Genomic DNA, 24,513 nt, shown 5'->3' with positions numbered 1-24,513 from the left:
AGGTATCAGAAAAGAGTTTTATATCATTTTACTTGTCAAAATACACATTATAGTTCCACCAGAGCACACCCTTCACTACTACGAGTCTATCTGCGTGCACTGTTTCTTTGATTTTTCGTTTTGATGTGCATTTTAGTTCCCAATCTCCAGTTTCTGTTTTGTATTTAGTATCCTATTCCTCTTAATGTGGATCTGTCTCTCAGTACATGTGTGTATATGACACTTGGCTGCCTCTCCTGCCGCATCCCATTCTTTTTCTGTTGCCTATCCTTTTATGCAGCCTCAAGATAATTAACAGTTAACTGCTTCTGTAGTAGCACCACTTAACTGAGCATTTTTGCTAGTTTACTGTGAACATTGTAGTTATTTAATCACTTATTAATCATTATGTAATTGTTCCTTCTACCACATATTATGTCATTTATACCTAAGCACGTCTGCTTTTCTGCCAGTTTCCCTCTTTTCATAACTATCTTTTTATTTGATGCTCCCACTGAACATATCTTCTGTACCTGTTTCGAAAAAAGGTTATAGTTTTACTTCTCATCAGTAGTCAAGTCATTAGAGTTGGGACACTTATGCTATTTAAAGAGAAACAAGAAAAAAAATCTGTCATAATCTTACCTAAGGAACCATCCTAGTGTTTTGTGAACTGATTTAGGTAAATAAAAGTCATGATTGTAACCTAATTCCCTGTGAATGAAAGTCTAGTGCCTTAACAACTGCATTACTTCACTCATTTGACCTCAGGAACTGTTTTGTAGCTTGAATAAAATAACCTCTTGATTGCCATATTGCTGACATGCAGCCAGCTATGCTTAACAAAGCACTGTACATACATACATACATACTCCGCAAGCCACCATACAGAGGGTGGCGGAGGATACCATGTACAACTACTAGTTGTTTCCTTTCCTGTTCCACTCACAGCTAGAGCAAGGGAAAAATGACTGTCTATATGCCTCCATACGAATCCTGATTTCTCATATGTTGTTTTTGTCGTCCTGACATGAAATATATGTTGGTGGCAGTAGAATCATTGTGCAGTCAGTTTCAAATGCCGGTTCTCTAAATTTTCTCAATAGTGTCCCTCGAAAAGAATGTTACCTTCCCTATGGTGAGTGTCATTTGCGTTCCCAAAGCATCTCCTTACATTTGCATGTGGTTTGAACCTACAGGTAACAATTCTAGCAGCCTGGCTCTGAATTGCTTCTATGTCTTCCTTTAATCTGACCTGGTACGGATTGCAAACACTCAAGCAGGATTCAAGAATAGGTCGCACTATCGTCCTATATGTAGTCTCTTTTACAGATGAACCACACTTCCCTAAAATTCTCCCAAGAAACAAAAACTGACCATTCGCCTTCCCTACTACAATCCTCATATGCTTTTTCCATTTCATATTGCTTTGCAACATTACACCCAGATATTTAAACAATGTGACTGTGTCAAGCAGGACACTACTAACACTGTATCTGAAAATTATGGACTTATTTCTCCTACTCATTTGCATTAACTTAAATTTTTCTACATTTACAGTCAGCTGCCATTCACACCAACTAGAAATATTGTGTAAGTCTTCTTGTATCATTCTACAGTAACTCATCCTTGACATCTTCCCATACACCACAGCATCATCAGCAAACAGCTACGGACTGTTGCCCACCCTGTCTGCCAGATCATTTAAGTATGTAGAAAATAATAGTGGTCCTATCACACTTCCCTGGTTCACTCCTGAGGATAACCTTGTCTCTGATGAATACTCACCATCATGGACAACATACTGAGTTCCATTACTTAAGAAGTGTTCCAGCCACTCATATATATGGGAACCTATTCCGTACACCTATACCACCATTAACAGTCTGCAGTGGGGTAACATGTCAGATGCTTTTTGGAAATCTGCAGTCAGCTTCAAATACTGATTATCTAAATTTTCTCAGTAGTGTTCCTCGAATAGTATGTTGTCTTCCTTCCAGTGATTCCTGTTTGAGTTTCTGAAGCATCTGCGTAAGACTTGCGTGTTGCCTGTTGCCCTTCATCCATAGTTTGGAGTATATGATGTGGGAAGAGTGCAAGCCAAGTTTCACGCAAGTGACACTTTCTACAACCATGCTCATTCATGGACTTAAGCTTTTTGGTCTCTATGAAATTTATTGTGTTGAAACTCAGAATATGTTCTACAGTTATGCAGCAAACCAATGTCGGCCTACATGGCTTACATGGCACTTGAGAAAGAACAATGAATGGCTATGAGCTGATCCCTAGAAGTCTACTGGCTTAAAATTCAATCAAAAAGCTATTTTAATCCAAGTACATAATGTGGTCATCTAATTTATGCTCTGCTCTGTACTCTACAGTTAGTCTGAACAGAACCTGCAAGGTGGTTGGGACAGCGGTAACAGCATTGCCAATGAGATGTTTTAATAGAATGTAGACTCTGAGTGTGTTAGAATGTTTTGATATTGTTAACATTCATCAAAGGAAGATACATGTTGAATAGCACTCTTATGTGAGGAAAAATGAGTTATGTTGAATAGCACTCTTATGTGAGGAAAAATGAGTTTGAAGTTGTCTCATCACTGTCGAGTTCATTGAAGATAGAGCACCAGGTCAGATGGAGAAGGATGGGCAAAGGAAGCAAGTTTTTAAATAATCCTAGCATTAATCTGAAGGGATTAAGGCAATCAGTGGAGAATGTAGTTGTGGATGGATGCACAGGGATTCAGACTTTACTCATGGGTAGGAGTCCAGTATAATAATAATAATAATAATAATAATAATAATAATGCCATTAATCACTTGGAAAAGTTGCAGAAGTAGAACCTGTAGGCCATGCAGAAACTATAGAACAAATCAAAATTAGTGCCAACCTAAGCTCACATATCATTGGAGATGTCTTTACATAATGTGACAATGAGACCTATTGTGTGCACTTTATGTGCAGGAATTGATTCATAATAATCACCTAGCAGAAACCTTTTTTTCCAGTTTTACCTAAATGAAAGGTGCATAGAAACACACTCCATCACAGGATGTCTTTTGTGTCCATGTAGATTGGTCAGAGTATGGTACATTAAGTATATAATGATCTTGTGACTACACTACATATGAGGTGTGATCAAAAAGTAATGGGAATGTTTGTATTTTCGTAAAGAATTTTTATTTATTCATCAACATCAACTTTTTCCCCTTCAAAGTTATTCCCTTGAGATATAATACGCTTGTGCAGCACTTTTTCCACTCTTGGAACCACTTCTGGAACCCACTTTTTATTACAGTGTTCAGCTCCATCAGTGATTCTGTTTTCATCTCATCAATGGTGGCAAAACAACATCCTTTCATGGTTCTCTTCAGCCTCAGGAATAGAAAAAAGTTGCAGGAGACCATGGCCAGTAAATAAGTTCGCTGAGCCAACATAAGGTTTTGTTTTTTTGCCAAAAAAGTAACAAACAAGCAATGAAGTGTGAGTGGGAGCATTATCATGATGCAATTTCCACAAGTGGTTTTGCCACAATTCTGGTCATTTCCTTTGGCTTGTTTCACATAAACAGTGTTCCTTATTGATCGTACAATCATAAGGTAGGAACTCATTGTGCAGTACCCCACTGTAATCAAAGAAAAGAGTGAGAAAAATCTTCACATGTGATCAAACTTGAAAAAAATTTTTCAGTCTTGGTTCTTCAGGCAGTTTCCACTGGGATAATTGAGCCATGGTTTTGATGTTATACCCAATATCTATGTTTGGAAGTTCTGGGTCATTGTCACCTTCATTCAGCAACTCCTGAGTGACGTCTGTGTGATGTCACTTTTGGTCAAAATTCAACAATTTTGGAACAAAGTTAGGGCTGCTACATGTTTTGTGCCCAAAAGTCTAAAAAAAAATGCTGGCATTAGCCAAAAGATATGCTGACATCATCAGCAACCTCTCTGATTGTAATTCGGTAATCTTCCAGAACCAATTTAATTATTTCCTCCACATTGTCGTCAGTACTTGATGTGCTAGGGTGTCTAAGGGCGGTCATAGTCTACAATGTCTTCTCGACCTTGTTCGAAGCGTTTACACCACTCATAAACTCTTGTCTTACTCATAGCAGATTTTCCAAAAGCCAAAGTCAACAGTTTGAATGTAGTGCTGCACTTTATTCCATTTTTCAAGCAAAACTTCATGGAAATTCTTTGATCCATCCTTTTCAAAAGAAAAAATTTACCGAGTACTTCAAAACGTGTGTAACCTTTTGACTGTCGACAATAAACTAAATACTCAAAACAGCTGAAAATGGAAAGATGTATCAGGAACGTGTGTACCAACAAGATGAAAACAATTTAAAATCTGATGTACAAAGCCCGCAAAATTAAAAAAATTCCCATTACTTTTTGATCCTTTCTCGCACAATTAAACAGGTGGTTTGGTGGTTAAAGGAGTTTGGACTACACTTAGGAAGGAGTAGGGTTGCAATATCCCAACTGGCCATTCCAGTTGGGTTTTCTGGTGTTTCCCAAAAATGATTAAAGCAAATGCTTGGAATACTTCTGTAAGAGCACAGCTGGTATGTTTTCCATTCTAGTCCAATCCAAATTTGTGTTCATTCTGAATGACTTCACTGTCAAGAGACATTAAACTTTTAATCTTCTTTCCTTTACATTACAAACAAAGCAGTATGCTATGTCATCAGTCTGTACCAACATCTTTTTTCCTCAAAAATTATGAAAATAGTATTGGTACTGGAAAGTTCAATTACACTTGTCACATTTGCCTCCTTTGTCGTAAACCTATGTGGCATACACCAATGCACTATGTCACTTTGGGATTGAAATCATTGAGAAAGTTCTATCAAAAGGAATTCACAGTCACAACTCTGGAGAAACTGAAAACTGATAACAAAATACCACCAAACTATGAATAAACTTAAAGATTTCAATTCTAATCCTGGAAATGCATCACCTCTTCTCTCTTTTTTTTTTTCAGTAACTATGAGTTCAGTCCATATCAACTCTACAAAAGGTTTGGTGTCAGATATTTTGTTTTTTGTTTATTAAACGTATAAATATATAAAATTTCAAACTCTCTTGATGGATGGATAATTTCGTTCACAAAATGAAAATTTCTCATTGTTCTGAGAGTGTCATGAAACAAAAATGTATGTTGACTTCAACTATTGATAGTAGGAAACTGAGACTGATGTTGTTGTAAGGACTTACTGTAAGCTTTAATCTGATGTGTAACACAATAATGTTGTAACACATGCTTGATTTTACTAAAATATGAAAAAATGGGCAAATCTAAAAAAAAAAACCTTTTGTTATTCACATGTGTGTTTAGAGTGATTTGGGTTTCAAGATGGAAAAAGAATGGGTTGTTAACAAAAAGTTCATTTCTTATATTTAATTTTGGTCGTATGTCAGATATAGGATAGTCAATAAAGAATACAGAAGAGATAAAGAACACACACACACACACACACACACATACACACACAAATAATATACGGTAATAGAATATATCACAAATGAAAGTGTCGGACAGGTTTGTTAAGCTTTCTTGCTTTAATAATTTGATGTTGTTCTGAAGGTGATTATATAACTGTCTACTTCTATGAGGAACACTTTTCCGATAGGTTGATGTCCTGGCATAAGAGACATGGATGTTGTTTCCATTTCTTGTTCCGTGACTGTGCACAAAGCTGTTTTGCTGATATGCATTGGACTTCCTAAATATTCTCTTGTAAAGACCATCATTTCAGATATGTACAGGCATGGAATGTTCAGTATCTTTAATGTTGGGGAAAAAAGGATGACACGAATCTTGTTTATTTACATTGAAAGTGATTTTGGTAGCACGTTTTTGGGTTTTGAATATGTGTTGACTGCAAGGTGCATTCCCTCAGAGTATTATTCCATATCTGATTGCTGACTGGAAATGTGTGTGATATGACTGTATTACCGCTTGTGTTCAGTATCCATAGCATGTAACAGATTGATGACAGTTTAGCTATAAGAACTTTAATATGTATGTTCCATTTTAGGTCACTGTGCAGATATATTCCTAGGATTTCACATCATCAGCCAATTTTAAACTTTTGTTTCTTATTTTCAGTATGTGGTCATTTTGTTGCTTAGGGTAAGATATATGAAAGTTCGTAGCTGCTGTTTTTTTGGTGTTTTTGATAAGTTTATTTCTTTAAAACCAGTTTGTTAGCTCCAGCAATGATGTGTGTTTAGATGTTTGGAGGTCTTTTTGGTACAACCCTTAATCAAAATACTGACATCATGAGCAAATAAAGTGTTTTATTTGGTGTGGACAGTTTCATTCAGGTCATTTAAAAAAAAAAAAAGAAGGATTTGACCTAATGTTGACCCTTGTATCCTGTCAAATTCATTGTAGCTTTTTCTGATGCATATGCTGTCGTTCTTACAATGTTCCAGTAATATTATCCTGTTTAAGAACAATTTTTTGTTGTCTGTTAGTATGATATGACCTAACCCACTCATTTGGAGTATCTCTAATTCCCTTTCTTTCCAATTTATACAATAGAATAGTATGATTTATTATATCAAATGCTTTGGATAAGTCCAAGAAGATTCTAGAAGCCATTTCCTTTTCATCTATAGCTATCATGACAGGAATTTATAGATTGCTGTGGTTGTGGATCTTGATCGCCTGAAACCATGCTGATGACTTTTTGTTAATAAACTCTATCAGTCTATTGTAAAAGAGCTTCTGAAAGATCTTTGAAGCCACTAAGCTGAGCTACAGGCCTGCAATCGTTAACATTGTCTGTTGCTTCCTTTTTGTGCAAGGGTGTTACCTTCGCAATCTTAAGGAGATTTGGAAATGTACCAGTGGAGAAGGAGTGATTACTAATATGCTTCAGAGATTCTACAATGTAATATCCTATTTGGTTTATAACATAGTATTGAATATCATCATAAATACACGAAGGCTTCTTTAATGATCTAGTTGCCAGTATGAGCTTGTTGTGAGTGGCCTGTTTGAGAAATATAGACCCACAGGGTGGGGGTTGTGGTTTTCAATGTGGTGCATAATAAGAGTTTGAAAGTTACTTTGGATGACACCATATGCTGTTTTGATAAAGTACTTATAGAAGGTATTAGCTACTGCAGTGACTTCAGATATTTGTCCATTTTCCAGTTTAGGCTAATGCTCTTTGCCACTGGCTTGGTGCCCGTTTCAGAATGAATGATGTTCCACATGGCCTGTGGCTTGTTTTCTGATTTGCAGATGTATTCATCATTACCCCTCTTTTTTGCATCTTTAATAACTTTGTTGTAGGTCCTACTGTACTCTTTGACATAGTTTTGCATCTCTAATGATATAATATTTTGTTTTATGTATGAATGCAGAAATCATTTCTTTAGACTGGAGATTTTATACCCATAGTGATCTATTTTTTTTTCTAGCAGGTTATAATTTATGTTGCTTAAGTGGAAAGATTGGGAAGGCTATGTCAAAATAGTATTGTTATGTCCCATGAAAGTTATTAAACATTCTATTTACATATGTTTCATTGAACACTTCATCCCATGTTTCCTGTCCTAATAGGTGGCAAAAGTTTGCTATATTACCATCACTGAGATTCCTGCACTCAATTATTTTGATGGGTGATATTTTCTCTATGCATAACACCAATGTTAGCAACAGAGACTCGTGATCACTGTAGCCCAGGGCCGGCCAAACGCTGCACAGTGTCCAGACGTGCGGAAGAGCTGCACATGTGTGACAGCGACATCCGTTATTAGACAAGTGTCCTACATGAACGACAGCGGCTCCACTTCCCTGTTTATGTGGTACAAGCAAGAGCGCAACATACCTAGTCTCGTTTACCCCTGGTGCCGTAACCTTAACAGAGAAGTACTGAGAAATGGCAGGTACTGTGAAAAATCAAAGGACGGGAGATCTATGTTCTCAGTCATTTAAAAATAAATGGGAACTGCAATTCTTTTGTGTAGCCGTTGGCGAAAACTCACAGTGTTTGCTGTGCCGCCGAATAATAGGCAGCCAGCATAAGTTTTCAATTGAAAGACACTACAATACATATCACAAAGACGAGTGTAGGGTACTCAACAGTGAAGAACGGCAAGCAAAATTAAATGTCCTTAAGAAAATGGATGAGACACATCAACTCGATTTTACTGTAAGTCAAAGTAACTGATACTTCTTGAACTCTTAGTTTCTTGTGTTACATTTATGTCTATTTTACTGTACGCTGTACAATGTACTGTTTTCAATTTTCCAGAATGGCAGCCACATTAAATCTTCACTGTGAGCAAGTTTTAAAACTGCATTAAGAATTGCTCAATCCGGGAAACCCTTTTTCAAAGGGGAGATTGTGAAAGGGTGTCTGACTGATGCTGCAGAACTTGTGTGTCCCACGAACGTTAGCAGGTTTCAAGAAATCAGTCTATCCAAACAGTGACAAAACGTATCAGTGCTATGGCCAGCGATGTGCACAGGCAGCTAATAAATAAGGCTAAAGACTTTGTTGCTTTCTCTGTTGCACTCAATGAAGCAACAGATCTTACAGATACAGCCCAGGTGTGATATACATACGAGGTGTCTCTAAAGCACTTTGTGTAACAGAGGACATTTTGGACTTAGTACCCTTGAAAGGGACTACTACAGGTCCGGACTTACTCCAAGCTGTTGAGCAAGCGATTGATGGTGTCAGTATGGACTGGAATCAGTTAGTCTCAGTGATGAGAGATGGAGCACCATCAATGCATGGCCATCAGAGAGGACTCATAGCACGGATGTACAAAATGCTAGGGCGCACAGATGAGACGTTGTATGGAATTCACTGCATTCTGCATCGAGAGGCACTTTGTGCAAAATCAGTAACGTTAGCAAATGTCATGCAAATTGCTGTGCGTACTGTAAACTATCTGAAGACACATGGCCTTACGCATCGCCAGTTTTGGCAGTTCTTGGAGGAATTAGGAGCGGAGTATGACAACGTACCTTACTATACCGAAGTACACTGGCTCAGTTGAGGTAAAAGGCTGAAAATATTTTTTGATTTGCGTTTGGTGATAGTAACATTCTTACAAGAGAAGGGAAAAAGTGAACCTATGTTGGAAGACCCTTGTTGGATATCAGACCTTGCATTTCTCATGGACGTTACTTCTCACATGAACAGCCTGAACGTCAGTTTGCAAGGTGAAAATAATTTAATTTCTGACATGTTGGAAAAAGTAAATGCCTTTGAAAGGAAGCTTGCGCTTTGGGAGAGCCAGCTATTGACAAAAAACACTGCACATTTCCCGATTCTTGGACTGGCCCATGAAAGTGCTAGATTTCAAGAACATGTGTCAATAATTGTAAAAATTAAGGAACAATTTCAAGCACGATTTGCAGATGTTACGAGTTTGTCTGCTGCCATTCGCCTCTTTGCTCGACCGTTCTCGTTGTCAGTTGAAGATGCTCCGAATGATCTACAGATGGAACTGATCGACCTACAGTGCAATACAAGACTGAAGGACAAGTTCTTTGCAGTGCAAAGTGCAAAAGAGTTCTATGAAAATTTTTCACAACAAGAATTTCCATGCCTGCACTGAGAAGCCGTGAGAGTTATGTCCATGTTCGGGTCAACATATGTTTATGAAAGATTTTTCTCGGTGATGAAAATGAATAAATCAAGGTTTCGATCAAGCATAAGTGATGAAAATCTTCGCAACTGCTTGCGTTTGTCAATGAGCTGTGCTTTTGTGCCCGATATTAACTGTATCATTTGTCATGACCAGTGATAAACGTGTTTGGATTTATTCCTTTCATAATTAAAAATTATTGTTTACTAACTGTGCATTATTGCCTCATTCTGCTCCATGTTACATTATTATCAGGAAAATTGATCATTAAACCGATTGTTCCAATGTATACTTACATTTAGAGTTTTTTTTTTTAAATGTGTGAAGACTACAGGTGATCGTCGAGAGGTCTACGGTTATCATTCTGTTCAGAGGTCAATGAGACAGAAATGATGTGGATGTAACTGAGGGCACCGAGAATTAATTATAGGAAACCTTGCATTAGTTTAACGTTATTTGAAATCATGAATAAGGTTCGTTGGAAGTCGCTAAGTGCTCTTTCTTAAATATTAGATCAAAAACTGAGCTTAATAAAAACCCACAGTTGTTAATTGTATTACTTGTCTTACTGGGTTAAACTGTTAACATAAAAGTAGACGTCTCAATGAGTAGACTGTGACAGTATTTTAAATGTTTAATACGCGAAATGCCTTCCTATGGTTGGCTTGCAAGCTGTGGAAAGAGCACTAGAATGCGCCGGTACAGAGTATCCCAGCAAGTGGATAAAGTGACATCTGTGCATAGAAACATGCACTACATGAACGCTGATGGCTGCGGTGTGCACGCTGTGATCTGGAAGTTGCGCATGTGCAGGAGCACCGCATGTGTGCAGAATTTCTGGCCGGCCCTGCTGTAGCCCATATTTATTACTTTATTATTCTATAGAGAGTGAGTTTCCTGAATAAAAATTTGGTCTAGTGCTGTATTACAATGTCTAGAGATTCTTGTTGGTGCATTTACTGTGGGGATTAAACTGAAACACTCTGCCATGTCCAGTAATTCATCTCTGCAGACTGAGCTTTTCAAAAAATCAATGTTTAAGTTACCAAAAGTGATTTTTTTTTTTGTTTAATCTAGACTATTTAACATCATTTCAAATTTACCCAGGAAGTTCTCAAAGTCACCACTTAGGTGACCTGTATACAGCTACAATGGTAAGGTGGATGTCAGTAAGTTTGATAGCTGCCATTTCAAATACATTTCCCTTAATCAAACCAGAATATATATGGATTTCTTTCCACCTTACATTCTCCTTTGCAAAGACAGCTGTCCCAGCATGTTTATAATGAGATCTGCAGAATGAACTACCTAGGAGAAAACCAGCTATATTTACAGTATCTGTTTTGCTGTTTTTTAGCCAGTGCTCCATTATGCAGATAACATCAACTTTTAGATAAGAGTCTAGTATTATTTCTAGTTCCTGTAATTTGTTTGTTAGAGGTTGAAGATTATGATGCGTTATATGAACTGGGAGAAAGCTGGTTTTGTTTTGCTTATTACTACTACTTTTATCATTTCTGATGAACCACTTGCCTCAGATAACATCCTGACTTTCTATCTTGTGTTCTTCCTTGGTCTGCTTTCTACTAAAAAATCATTCACATGGGAAGGAGGCACTTTTTTCCTTCTGCTCACCTCATTGGACACTGCTGCTGGTGCTGCTTCTTGTGTATTCATTTCCATAGGAGAGGTTGGAACTGCTGCTGCTGTCTTCAGAATGCCAGCATAACTTTTTCTGGGACATATTCCTTGAGAGGTGTCTGGTGTTTTCACTGTTTGTGTGCTGTCAGTCCAAGAGGAAATCTCTGATGATGTTTCTAAGGCTTGAGACACTTCACTGCACTTTATGTGAACATGATTAGCACTTTCTGGAACTGTTGGGATTGTCTGAGATTGAGGAATGGCAGCTGGACTAGATGTACGTTGAGTACTCTTCATAATTCCCATGATTCTTTTTACAGATAACAGTTTTTCCCCTCCCATTAAGATGCATACCATGCCTCGTAAAGAGTTTGTGGTCCATGTGCCCTGTGTTGGAAGAATGTGTTCTGAAAAGCTTGACAGATTTTTTAATACAGCCTGTCTCTCCTTTGAAATCATTTTTATAAATGTCATTGACACTTCCTATTAATATCGTGCACCATTTGTTATTGGCGCAGTTCTTATTGATTTCACATGTAGGAGATCCTGGTTTAACAAAACTAGTGGTGGTTACTCACTGACAATTTTGCAAAATGTTTGTGATTCCTCTGTCAAGACTGTAAGAATATATACAGATTTCACAATTTTTCATCAATTCCTTACATAAAGAAGCCTTGTTACCTCTAATTGCTTTCATCTTATTTGCTGTAGGTGGACTAAATGAAGGCTCAATGACTGCATCTAGTGATGCATCCTGCAAGGTTCGCAGGAGAGCTTCTGTAAAGTTTGGAAGGTAGGAGACAAGATACTGGCAGAAGTAAAGCTGTGAGGACGGGGCGTGAGTTGTGCTTGGGTAGCTCAGTTGGTAGAGCACTTGCCCGCGAAAGGCAAAGGTCCCGAGTTCGAGTCTCGGTCTGGCACACAGTTTTAATCTGCCAGGAAGTTTCATATCAGCGCACACTCCGCTGCAGAGTGAAAATCTGATTCTGGCATCTAGTGATGTTTGTGATTGTTTTCTTTCGATGTTGCTCTTGTGTTTATTATTTACCTCCGCTATTATATTTCTGTTCTTACTAGTCTTTGAATTAGTTATATTTGGCATCAAATTGTCATATTTATTACTTGGCAGCACATGATCTGAAAGTTTATCAGTTTTTGACATCACAGGAGTTTCAGTAATTTACCTTAGTGAATCTTCAAGCACCATGACATAATTTTTGGCATCCTTTAATTCACTGAGGAGTGATTCTGTTACAGAAAATTCCACACCTTTGATGTACATTTGTACTGGTGATTCATGACCGTTACATTTTAGTCTACAATCACACCTTTTTTTCTCATTATTTGCCTGTGTGAAACATTTGGAATGATGCCCTTTCTGCAATGTTGGGCATATTTGAATTCCTTTTATCACGTTTTCACAACACAAAAGACACTGGGTACTGATAAAATAGACATTAAATGCAGAGCCTTTTGCCACAACCTATATACCTGCTGCCATCTTGTAACCCTATAATTTTATATTATGTGAGGTAAGTGATTTTAGTAACAAACTTTGAAATCAGTACTGTCCTTCAAAATCCAAGTCAAGTTATTAGGTGTATTAAGAATTGAATTACATTGTTATTAATTCTATAGTATATACCAGTAAGACATTCAAGTGAGCACCAACTTTGAGAACGGGCACTACTTGCCAATATAGCGCAACTGCATCCTTGAATTCAGATACTGGATTGAGAGAGTGTAGTTTATGAGTTCCTTGGATGATTTTAGAATTACTGAACTGAGGCAATACCTTTATTTCACTTTGCTAGTACTCCTCTGGTTCACATAATTCAAAATGGATGCCAGGAGTGGTTTCTTCACCAAACTCGTACAGCTCCTGGGTGTCACGATTTGATTTTCATATGGTCTTTGTAAATTTGCTTTAATACCAAGTCTTTTGATAATGGCCCCAAGTCCATCACATACAATTTTACCATTTGATGTGGAAAAATACAGGGGTTATACGTAAGTACGTTCTGGGTTTGAAAGCAACTGCACAAAAACTAAGAGACACACAAGAAAATACACATGTATCAGTGGATGGAGCATCTCCGCAAGTTTTAGAGTCACATTACAGGTTCTCATTATGGGCACTATGTGTGATGTGGCAAACACAGCTAGTTGGGTGAATTCATCTAAGTTGCTGACGTGAATTTCTCAGGACGTGTGACAGCAACTAGCTATGGAAAGCTGTTCATTGCGTTGCCTATATACTGGCACAAGCTGATTCATTGCCACAGTATGGAGAAGATGATTCTGCTACATGTTCTGACATGCCAGTCCCCCGCTCCCCCCCTCCCAGTACAACAACGTCTTGCCAATATAACTTGGAGACATGCTGTGTCCAGTGATATGTATCATTTTTCTGCAGAAATCCTGGGAGCACTTATGGTGCTGTTCTCCAGCAGCCTTGTGGAGATTGTGTGTGTTGAAAACATTTTTTCTACTTTTCTGAACATCTTTTTTATGTTATGCAAATTTTCTTTGACACTGAGATCAGTTTTGCTTGGGAAACATTAAATGCCACTATGTCACATTTTGTGCAAGCAGAAACGAAGACATAAAAATAGATGTCTAGCTGGCAGTCCACTGGTGGGACTGAACTTTGAAGCACAAATAAATAATTTTCAGCAAACTCAAATGTTATGAGAACTTATGCATCTTTTAAGTTATTTTGTGTAATAAGAAAACTGGTTTGCTTTACTTGTATAAAGAATATGACCTAACAACAAGAGCTGAGGTCAATTGTTTTCAAAAGCAGCTTCAGTGATGACTAATTTAATGTTACCAGTAACTATCTAAATGAATTAACTCACATGAAAGATTAAGAGATTCTCTTACATATGATTCATGGAACTTTATCTGTAAACTCTACATTGGAGAGACTACCATCTAACAGTATAATAAAGGCTACAACAAAATTATCAAAGATTCAGTTCTGTTCAAAAATCATGAAAATAGGAGAATGGAAATATTGGTTAGTTAAAATGAAACAGCAACTTCAAACCTGTGTGGACAGTGTACTAGTTTTGAAGTCAGGACAGTGGTCCATTTCAAGCAGTGTGGCATTCAAAGTTCTCTTAGCTCCAATGTTTCAACTCTTACTTTTTAGATGTTGCAAGTGGAAGGCATCCATAAAGATACATTTTGTCCATCAGGTTTTATTTAATTATATCCAGTAGCTCATCTAAATCCAGTATTTCTTAGAAAAAAGTCAAATCAGAAATCAAATACTTGTGTGTAGTAGTGTGAACCACCATAAAAAAATACTCTGGTGGAATGGGAAAAATAGAGACCTGCGAAGACATTAAATAAAAACACCTTATCTGCATGTGCCCACTAGTAGATGATGCTAAAGCAATAATTCAAAATGTCAAACTGTGACTGGGTAGGAATTTTGTCCTGAGCATAACACTTTGCTCCATAACAACTGTATTTGACTTGTTGAAAGAAAGACTTGTTGTGAGGAATTGTGCTAGGCAGGTAAACATGGTCAAGTATGCCAGAACGACATTGATCAGGACATTTTATGGAAAAAATTGTCTTTTCAAAGAACTGCCCTACATATGGAACACAAGGTGTCAGTTGTGTATCATTGCTAGTGCTACAGATCCAAGGTAGATTTATATGGTAGTAGTCAGAGTTTTGGAAAACAACAATATGCTGATTTACACCTGGACAAGCCTAATTGTTCTTGGAGCAGTCATTACTGATTGTGTGCTGCCAGCAGCTCAGTTTATGGCCAGTATGTCTCAGCACCTCATTAGGAAAGGTACTTGATGACTTTATTGAGGAGTTGTGTTTTACTCATCTCATGACGTACATTTCCAATCCATTTGATTTGCATACAGGAGACATGTCAAAAACTTATAATACAGTTACAATGATTTTTACACTAATGAATACTAGCACTAAAATAAATAATTACACTGTAAGGATATTTCTTGGAATATGTAACACATTGTATCTACCTCAAATATCCAGTTTGTCCTGCATGAATTCACCTACTGAGTAATAACATTTCAGTGTCAGTGATAGCTTTCTTTTAAGTGGGCCTAAGTTCATCTGCATTAACTTGTTCCATTTTAATTTATTACAAATTTCCATTCCCATTCATTTACATGGTCTCTCACACCTTCACTATGCAGCTCACCTCTAATGATTTAACAAAAGACACAGTTGTGTTTGGTTATGAGAACAGATTCTTCCTTAACATAAGTGACTGTTGTTCTGGAAAATATATCAGACAGGGTCATAGAGAACATATCCACGAAATATGTGAGGGAGCCATAGCCCGCATTGCCTGTACACTTCTGGAGTCTGTTGGTGGCACATTGAAAAGTATACAACTGTGAACATTCCATTTTTTACTCCTCCATCAGCAGCCATATTATGATGTGTGGGAGGGGTTACTTTGTAAACCATTTTCAGATATATGTTGCATAAATGTTATTTTGCTTCTCATGTTTCCTATTCCAATTGAAAGTGGTTTGCAGTAACAATGGCTATTATTCTGTCTTCATGGTGGGTTCGTGGTGTATTTCTTTCAATACAACTCAGTCTCAGAAGGTTTTTCATTTGCTGTTTGCTACTTGGTAGATTAACACTGTGTCCTTCAGGCACAGTTAAATGATAGGAAGTGTGAACTGGAGAGACTATGGAGGCAGAGGGTCGAGAGGGAGAAGTGAAAACTGGCAGTAGGCAGTGTGGCCATTAGAAAGGAATGTGCTTCAGTAGTTTCATTTTAATATTGAAAACAGGTGTTAGCAGCTGTCAGTCTTGTGGAGTAGTTGTAAGAGTTGGTAATATGCAGAAGAGCCCAACATTTTTAGGAAGCCAAATATAGGTAGGAAAATTAAGAAGAAGAGAATTCTGCTTCTGGGCAGCAGTCATGGGCCTGTAGTTGCAGTAGTCACTAGCATTTTTAAACCATTCGCTGGTATAATAAAGTGTCAGAAAACTTAGGAGCTTTGTGTAAGGATTTTGTTAAAGAGGATCAAGTAGTGACAGTGGGAGGGTCTGAGAACAGTCTTGGCAGGGACTGGGCTTATGATACAGGCTAGGCTCTTTCATATTGAGTAGCCAGCTCTTTCATATTGAGTAGCCAGGCAGGTGCAGGAACAGGTGGGTGGGAGTGGACAGATGGCTATGTGTGAGTGGTCAGCAACTGAACTGTAGCATACACGACTCTACTCCAGTGGTCGAATGCACAGAGGCAGAGGTGGCCAAGCGACCTGCATGTACAAGGGGGGACCCAAAAGTAACCGGAATCGTAATGCTGCACATCGTGTACTTGTAGTAGTAGGTTGCACCACCAGAGGGTTGTAGTAGCAGCTCTGCTGAGTCATTCTGCCACATGGCGTCACCCAGCAGTGAGAAGTGTGGTTTCTTTGGCAGTTCTTTGAGTGTGTGTACAGTGCAGACGTGACGTGAGGAAATGGCTAGTTCTTACGAACAAGGTGCGGCAGTGAAGTTTTTTTTCTTGCTCAGCAAGAACGGAGCAGAAACTTTTGCGATGATTCAGACAACCTACAAAGACCATGCTCTTAGTAAAATGCAAGTGTACGAATGGTTTTCTCGGATTAAAAAGGGAGAAATGGTGGTTGAAGATCAGCCCCGTTCCGGTCGACCTTCAACTGCTCGAAGCAAAGACAACATCTTCAAAATCCGTGATCTCATCAATGAAGATCAAAGCAGGACAATCGACCAACTCGACAACTTGTCTGGGTTGTCCTGGAGCTCAATTCAGTGCATCTTGACCATCGATTTGGGGATGCAAAGAGTGGAACCAAAATTCATGCCGAAACTTCTTACCGGAGGTCAAAGGGATCGTCGCGTTCAAGCCTGTCTCGAAATGAAGGATGCGTTCAAAAATGATCCACATTTTTTCAACAAAATCATTACAGGTGATGAGTCATGGTGCTATGGATACGATCCAGAAAGTAAACAACAGTCATCACAATGGAAGTCACCTGGCCCACCTTGACCATAAAAAGCTCGACAAGTGAAATCAAATGTGAAAACGATGTTGATCTGTTTTTTTGACATCAAAGGGATCGTACACTCTGAATTTGTCCCTGTAAACCAGACAGTACACCAACAATTCTATTTGGACGTTATGAAATGGTTTCGCAGAAGTTTATCGTGAAAACGTCCGGCTTTGTGGGATTCTGGCGTGTGGTTCCTGCATCACGACAACGCTACCGCGCACACAGCTCTCAGCATTCCACCAGTTTTTGGCCTCAACGAAGACGACTACCTTGATCCATGCACCCTATTCGCCTGATTTAGCACCTTCAGACTTCTTCCTGTTCCCGAGGATGAAAAGAGACTTCAGAGGGAAGTGTTTTGCGAATGTGGAAGACGTAAAATGCAATGTCATGAAAGTGCTAGCAGGTATCAAAGAGGACGAATTTAAAAGGTGCTTCAAACACTGGAATGAACGTTTGGACAAGTGTATTAATGCTAATGGAGAGTACTTCAAAGGGGATTAAGGCTGTATTTGAAAACAATGAAGTATTTGCTTTCTAGAAAGAAATTCCGGTTATTTTTGGGTCCCCTCTCATATGCAGGATGAGCACTTCCTTCGTTTAGCAGGTTCCAGCAGAATGTATTTAACAGGCCTGTCTGGTGCATAGCTTACATTACCTTGCCTGCCCGTGAGTGTCCTTGTCCAGCCGGCCGGAGTGGCCGAGCGGTTAAAGGCGCTACAGTCTGGAACCGCACGACCGCTACGGTTGCAGGTTCGAATCCTGCCTCGGGCATGGATGTGTGTGATGTCCTTAGGTTAGTTAGGTTTAAGTAGTTCTAAGTTCTAGGGGACTTATGACCACAGCAGTTGAGTCCCATAGTGCTCAGAGCCATTTGTCCTTGTCCCATGGGGTTGCGATGGAACAGTCTAGTAGAGGCAGTGACCTGGACAGGGTTGCTACTCAAAGCTGGACCATTAATGTTCACTTTGAAGAGTTGTTCTGATGTTATAATCAGTGTTCTCTTGACAGTGCTGTGAGGCGAGTTAATATGGGACTTCAGAGTGTGCTGATGACTACTGATGAGGCACACAGTTTGATGGTGGTAGTTGAGTGTGTTCATAGGTCTGGCTATACTAGACACACCATACACTTAAACAGAATTGGGAAGGGATGGTTGGTGAAGTATCTAAAAGACAGTATAGATGGTGTATGTGGATTCACTCAAGGCCAAGTTCCAGTGATAATGTGTAGAAAAGGTAGACCTTTATTAAGACGAAGTCAAATAGAAAGTATCCCTGTTCGAGGGGGGTTCCTTTAATGCTAGGAGATAGTGTAATAAGTGGGGAATGCAGATCAGAAGGCGCAGTGAGCTTATTTCATAAAAATGTTAGAGGAATCAAAGGCAAAGTAAATGAATTGCTGATAAATCTCCACAGTGGCATTATTTGTATCTCAGAGGATCATTCATCCAGAAGGTAAATTAGTGGGATTGGTGGAGGGTTAGTGAAGGAAGTTGTTGGTATCTTTGATGTTAGAGCTAGTTTTCGGGCTGTTGGTTGGAGGTGCTGATCAACAAGATGGAAAATTCTTTCAGTGGGAGCACAATAATCAGATACAATGGGGCATCCTGGATTGTTGGGTTTATGGATTGTGGGGAGTATGTACAAGGTAGCTGTGTGGGGTGCCATTGGGGTGAGAAGGGAGATGGACTCAGGGGAGAGGATTTGGGACAGGTGTAAGGGTTTCAGAAGGTTTTGCTGGTTATGTTGAATCCGTATTTCAGAGCTTTTAGGTGGGAGACTCTAACGGTTGACAAAAGCCTTTTGTCAGGTAGTCTCTGCAATTCATTACAGCAGTAGTGGAGTCTTTGTCTGCAAGGAAGATGATTAGGTCAGGATCTATTTTGAGGTTGTGTATGGCTGTCCTTTCTTCTGCTGATAGGTTAGTGTTTTTAGGAAGGGACCGGGGAAAGGATGATGAGGACAACCCCTGGTCACTATCCCTTGCTCAGATTCTAGGAATTATTAAACTCCAACTTGGCTTCACCATCCTTCCCCAGGCTCCTTCCTAGTAACACTTGCCTTTCTGCAAAAGAGGCAGAGCCATCTTTGAAAACAGCTACGTCAGCAGAGCCATACCAAGGCCATGGTGAGATTATCCCCCAGCAAGGGCACAGGCACAGAGGGGGTACAAAAGCTGTCCAGGAAAAAGATGGTTTAAGAATTAACTGGGAGAGGTACATGAGTTCACCTGTCTCACGTATTCATGCCTTCTGCCCACGAGAAGCAGACTGTAAATGCATGCTGTTGTCACATTATCATTTCATCTAAGTAGCATCATAAAGGAGTGTCTGCTACCAAGGAGGCATCAAGGGGTTGTGTCAACAATATGCTTGGTTCATACAGCTGCCTCCGACACAGATAACTCATGTTCTACAATGGAGTTTTTTATGCAACTTTGCTATGGTATAGTAGGGTCTCAAAAGCTATTGAGTGGGTTCTGGAGCAGATATCCTATATGCAGACGTTTTCCAATTGTGACATCTGAGGACAGGAATGAAACTGTTAGAGCTACAGTGCCTCAAATTGTTTGATAGAATAATAAGTGAAATGGGAAACAGATCTCACATATAATATACCATTTCATCTCACTTTAATTTCCTGTCAGGAATACCTTAAATGAGAGCTTTGGATTTTATTTTGAAAAATATGCAGCAGACTTTTGTGCCAAATATAGCAGAAATATTGATACAGCTGATCTAGTTAACAAAATAGCAGCTTTCAAATTCTAGTTGAATGAGCTGATGAAGAGCACTGACACAGCTTACTGTTTGAATATTTTGAATCCCCCCTCCCAAAGAGATGGTTATGCAAATATCATTGAAAAATCTTTGAGAATATTTATGACACTTCCAGTGACTGCAGCACCTAGTCAGTGCAATTTCAACAAATTAAAGATGATAAATACTACATAAGGTCAAGTATAGGTGAAGTAGGCTGACAAATTCGGCTATCTCAGGAACAGAATATATCGCAACAGCTACATTTGACTTCATTCTCATAATCAATGAGTTTTCTTTGCTCAAAGCAGGCAAGTGGAAACTACAGTTATAATAAAAACATAATTCTTGGAAAGGAATATATTCTCAACATTTAATTATAGACCTTTTTTGGTGTTCATTTCATAATCTCCTTTCAAGGCCCTATGACTTCCATCCCATAGCCATCTTTGACAGACTTACCATGTTGTCAGAAAATTGGAAAGTTCTTATTTTCCTGAACTTTAATTCCCTTTCCAGATTTCTCCTTGGTTTCCTTGCTTGCTCAATGAACAGATTGAACAACACTGTCTCACTGCCTTCTCAACTTCTGCTTCCATTTAATTTCCTTTGACTCTTGTAACTGCGGCCTAGTTTCTGTGCAAGTTGTAAACAAGCTTTCAGTCTCTGTATTTTATCCTTGCTATCTTCAATATTTCAAAGGGTGTAGTCTAGTCCACATTGTCAAAAGCTTTCTCTAAATGCACAAATGCTATAAAGGTAGGTTTGCCTTTCTTCAACCCATCTCCCAGGAAATGTCAGTATTGCTACTCGCATTTTTATGTTTCTCTAGAACCCAAACTGATTTTCCTCAATATTAGCCCATACTAGTTTTCCATTCTTTTCTAAATAATTTATGTCAATATTTTGTGACCATGATCACCTTTCAATTTTCCCTCCTTTGTTTAGTGCTGGCTTGCTATCCAAGCTTTTGATTGTTATATAGTTGCTTCTCTTTCTTTCAAAGGACACTCTTAATTTTCCTGTAGTTATGTATCTTCTTATGCCCTTGCATTTGTCCTATTCCCATTCCTGCATCTTTTTGCTCTTTCATCAATGTCACTTTTTTTAGATGTCTGTATCCCTTTTCACCTGCTTCATTTGCTGCATTTTTATATTTTCTCCTTTTGTCAATTAAATTCAATATTTCCTATGTTAATCCAAGGATTTCTACTAGACCATGTCTTTTACCTATGTGATCCTCTGCTGCCTTCACTATGTCATCTTTCAAAGATACCCATTTTTCTGATGTATTCCTTTCCCCTGTTACAGTGCAATGTTACCTAATGGTTCCAACTCCTATCTCCTTTATTTCCTGTCATTTTACAATCTTTTCAGTTTGAGTGTGCAATAAATTATGATCAGAGTCCACATCTGTCTCTGGAAACATCTTACAGTTTCAAACCAAGTCTTCAAAATCTTTGTCTTACCAATATACACTGAAGCACTAAAGAAACTGGTATACACATGCGTATTCAAATACAGATATATGTAAACATGCAGAATATGGTGCTGCAGTCAACAACATCTATATAAGACAACAAGTGGTTGGTGCAGTTTTTAGCTCTGTCACTGTGCTACAATAGCAGGTTATCAAGATATAAATGAACATGAATGTGGTGTTATAGTTGGCGCATGTGCGATGGGACACAGCATCTCTGAGGTAGCGATGAAATCGGATTTTTCACCGTATGACCATTTCATGAGTGTACCAATAAAACATCAAATCTCTGACATCGCTGCAGCCGAGAAAAGATGAGGAGAGAATGGGACCAATGATAACTGAAGAGAATCGTTCAACATAATAGGTGCAACCCTTCTGCAAATTGCTGCAGATATCAGTGCTGGGCCATCAATAAGTGTCAGTATGCAAACCATTCAATTGAACATCATTGATATGGGTTTTTGGAGCCAAAGGCCCACTCGTGTAGCCTTGATGACTACACAACACAAAGCTTTATGCTTCGCCTGGGCCCGTCAACACTGACATTGGACTGTTGATGACTGGAAACATGTTGACTCGTTGGGTGAGTCTCATTTCAAATTGTATCGAACGGATGGACATGTACAGATATGGAGACAGCCTCATGGATCCATGGGCCCTGCATATTAGCAGGGGACTGTTCACGCTGGTGGAGGCTCTGTAATGGAGTGGGGAGTGTGCAGTTGGAGTGATATGGGACCCCTGATATGTCTAGATTCCACTTTGACAGTGACATTTACATAAGCATCCTGCCTGATCACTTGCATCCATTCATGTCCATTGTGCATTCTTCCAGCAGCACAGAGCAACACCTCACACATCCAGAATTCCTACAGTTTGGCCCCAGGAACACTCTTCTAAGTTTAAACACTTCTGCTGGCCATCAAACTCCCCAGACACGAACATTATTGAGCGTACCTGGGATGCTTGCAACATGCTACTCAGAAGAGATCTCCATCCCCTCGTATTCTTATGGCTTTATGAACAGCCCTGCGGCACTTCTTCATGTTCGCAGGGGCCCTACACAATATTAGGCAGATGTACCAGTTTATTTTGCTCTTCAACATATATTCAGTATAAACATTTCCAGTTTCCCAGTTTCTCTTTCATGAATACAATCTTCCTACATGATTCTTAAACCAAGTGTTGGTGTTCATTAAATCATTTCAGCAAGCGGCTTCCTCTTTCATTACTTTACCTCACCCCATGTTCTGTTCTCATCCTTTCTCTCCTTTTTTTATATTACTGAATTCCAATCACTCATCACAATTAAATTTTCATCTCTTTTAACTACTCCTGCAATGGCCCTATTTGATTTTTTGTTGATAGCCTTCTACTGATCTGACCAAAAGTCCTGTAGTAGTAGTAGTAGAGGGTTTTTTTGGGGCGCACGACAGCACGGTCCTCAGCGCCCGTTCAGTATCATAGTGAGACGGGTGTCAAGAAAAAAACTCAGAACATATACATAAGACGGAACATAAAACACGGGGAACAATCATTGAAAAATATGTGCTCACCCACACCGAAGCATGGGATGAAGCCAAAATTCCTGTTCTTCCTGCTACGGTACTCCACTAATTTACTGTATCTGACTTCATCCTATCCATTTCCCAATTTAAATTCTCTAACCTACCTACCTGCTTAAGGGATCTAACATTCCATGTGTTGATCTATAGAATGCCAGTTTGGTTTTTCAGATGATATCCTCCTGAGTAGTACCTATCTAAAGATCTGAACGAGGCACTATTTTACCTCTGGAGTATTTTACGTGAGAGTATTCCATCTTCATTTAACTGTACAATGGAGAAGCATGCCCTTGGGGAAAAAGTCATGGCTGTAGCCTTCCCGTGCTTTGGCCTTTCGCAGTACCAGCACAACAAGGCCATGTTGGCTACACAACAAGGCCATGTTGGCTACACAACAAGGCCATGTTGGCTAATGTTACAAGCCCTTTTCTGTCAAACATGTAGACCAATGCCGCTAAGCCTACAATTACTTAAAAGTTGTTGCCCCTCTTCAGGAACCTTGGGTTAGTCGGGCCTCTTCACAGATACTCCTCCATTGTAGAAGCACCTGTGGTATGGCTTCCAAATTACAAAGCTTTCTAATTCTGTGTATAACAAATTGCAGGTAAGTAGTTTTTTGCAGTTCTGCCAAGAGTGCAGGATCACCTCTCCTTGGTACAGCTGTATGTGTCCTGTACCAACCAGCAGCCAGCAGAATAACTGGTCACTGCCAAATTGTGTTCAAAAACTCAGCTCTTGCACCCAAGCACCACATGCCTAGCCTGCTAACCCATGCACCTCCCCCTCCTACCCCCCCCCTCCCCCCCCCCCCTGCCCTTTCAGATAAGCCATTAGCTACCCACCGCCAACCTCTCTTCCTGTCTCCTGCCTCTCTCTCCCTGTACTCACGCCTCCTGACAGAACTTTCATCTTACTCAATCAAAATGGTAAACCCAGTTTTCATCACCTATCACAGTGTTTTGCTAAAACTGCAAAACAGATTGTTGATAGAAGTCCAGTCTTGTCCATTTCATGTTGGTAGCGAGCATTCACAACACACATCATGCGTGCAGTTTTCTGTACCTCAGTTTTGCAGTTGTGGTCTGTTCACACTCTGAGTGCTGTGTCTGTATTATTGAATGATTTTTTTTAATGAGTTCATCAACATGATTCCAATAAGTCTCATTGGTTGCTGTATGTAGTTGTCTGCTCTGAGCTCGGTAACACTGTTTCCTTCATAATGATAATGGACAACCCAAAATCGCACATTACTGATGTTAATACAATAATCACTATACACAGCTTTCATTCTTATATGGATTTCAGTTGGAGGCATATTTTCTGTGGTTAGAATCTCAGTTACAGCATGCTGTTTTTCACACACAGATGTAGTAACATCACACACTGCCATGTCACATGTAAACATTTGGAACCCTGTAGCAG

The 24,513-nt window shown here is 39.1% G+C and overlaps 1 protein-coding gene across 2 annotated transcripts in view; it reads left to right on the top strand.

Moving 5' to 3' along the window:
• Nucleotides 1-24,513, top strand: part of LOC124596065 (protein IMPACT-like) — a 55,471-nt gene that overhangs the window by 17,704 nt on the left and 13,254 nt on the right. Inside the window, exon 5 of one of the 2 annotated variants that reach the window (XM_047135049.1) lies at nt 4,970-5,081. The exons of the other annotated variant lie outside the window; for it this stretch is intronic. Coding sequence (XP_046991005.1) covers nt 4,970-4,972 — 3 coding nt within the window. The 3' untranslated portion in view covers nt 4,973-5,081. Of the gene's footprint in view, nt 1-4,969; nt 5,082-24,513 lie in introns of those variants that run through there. 2 annotated transcript variants of the gene reach the window in all.

This window comes from Schistocerca americana, chromosome 2 (assembly GCF_021461395.2).
Source record: "Schistocerca americana isolate TAMUIC-IGC-003095 chromosome 2, iqSchAmer2.1, whole genome shotgun sequence".
Classification (NCBI taxonomy): Eukaryota; Metazoa; Arthropoda; class Insecta; order Orthoptera; family Acrididae; genus Schistocerca; species Schistocerca americana.
This window is presented reverse-complemented; position numbering and strand designations above follow the sequence as displayed.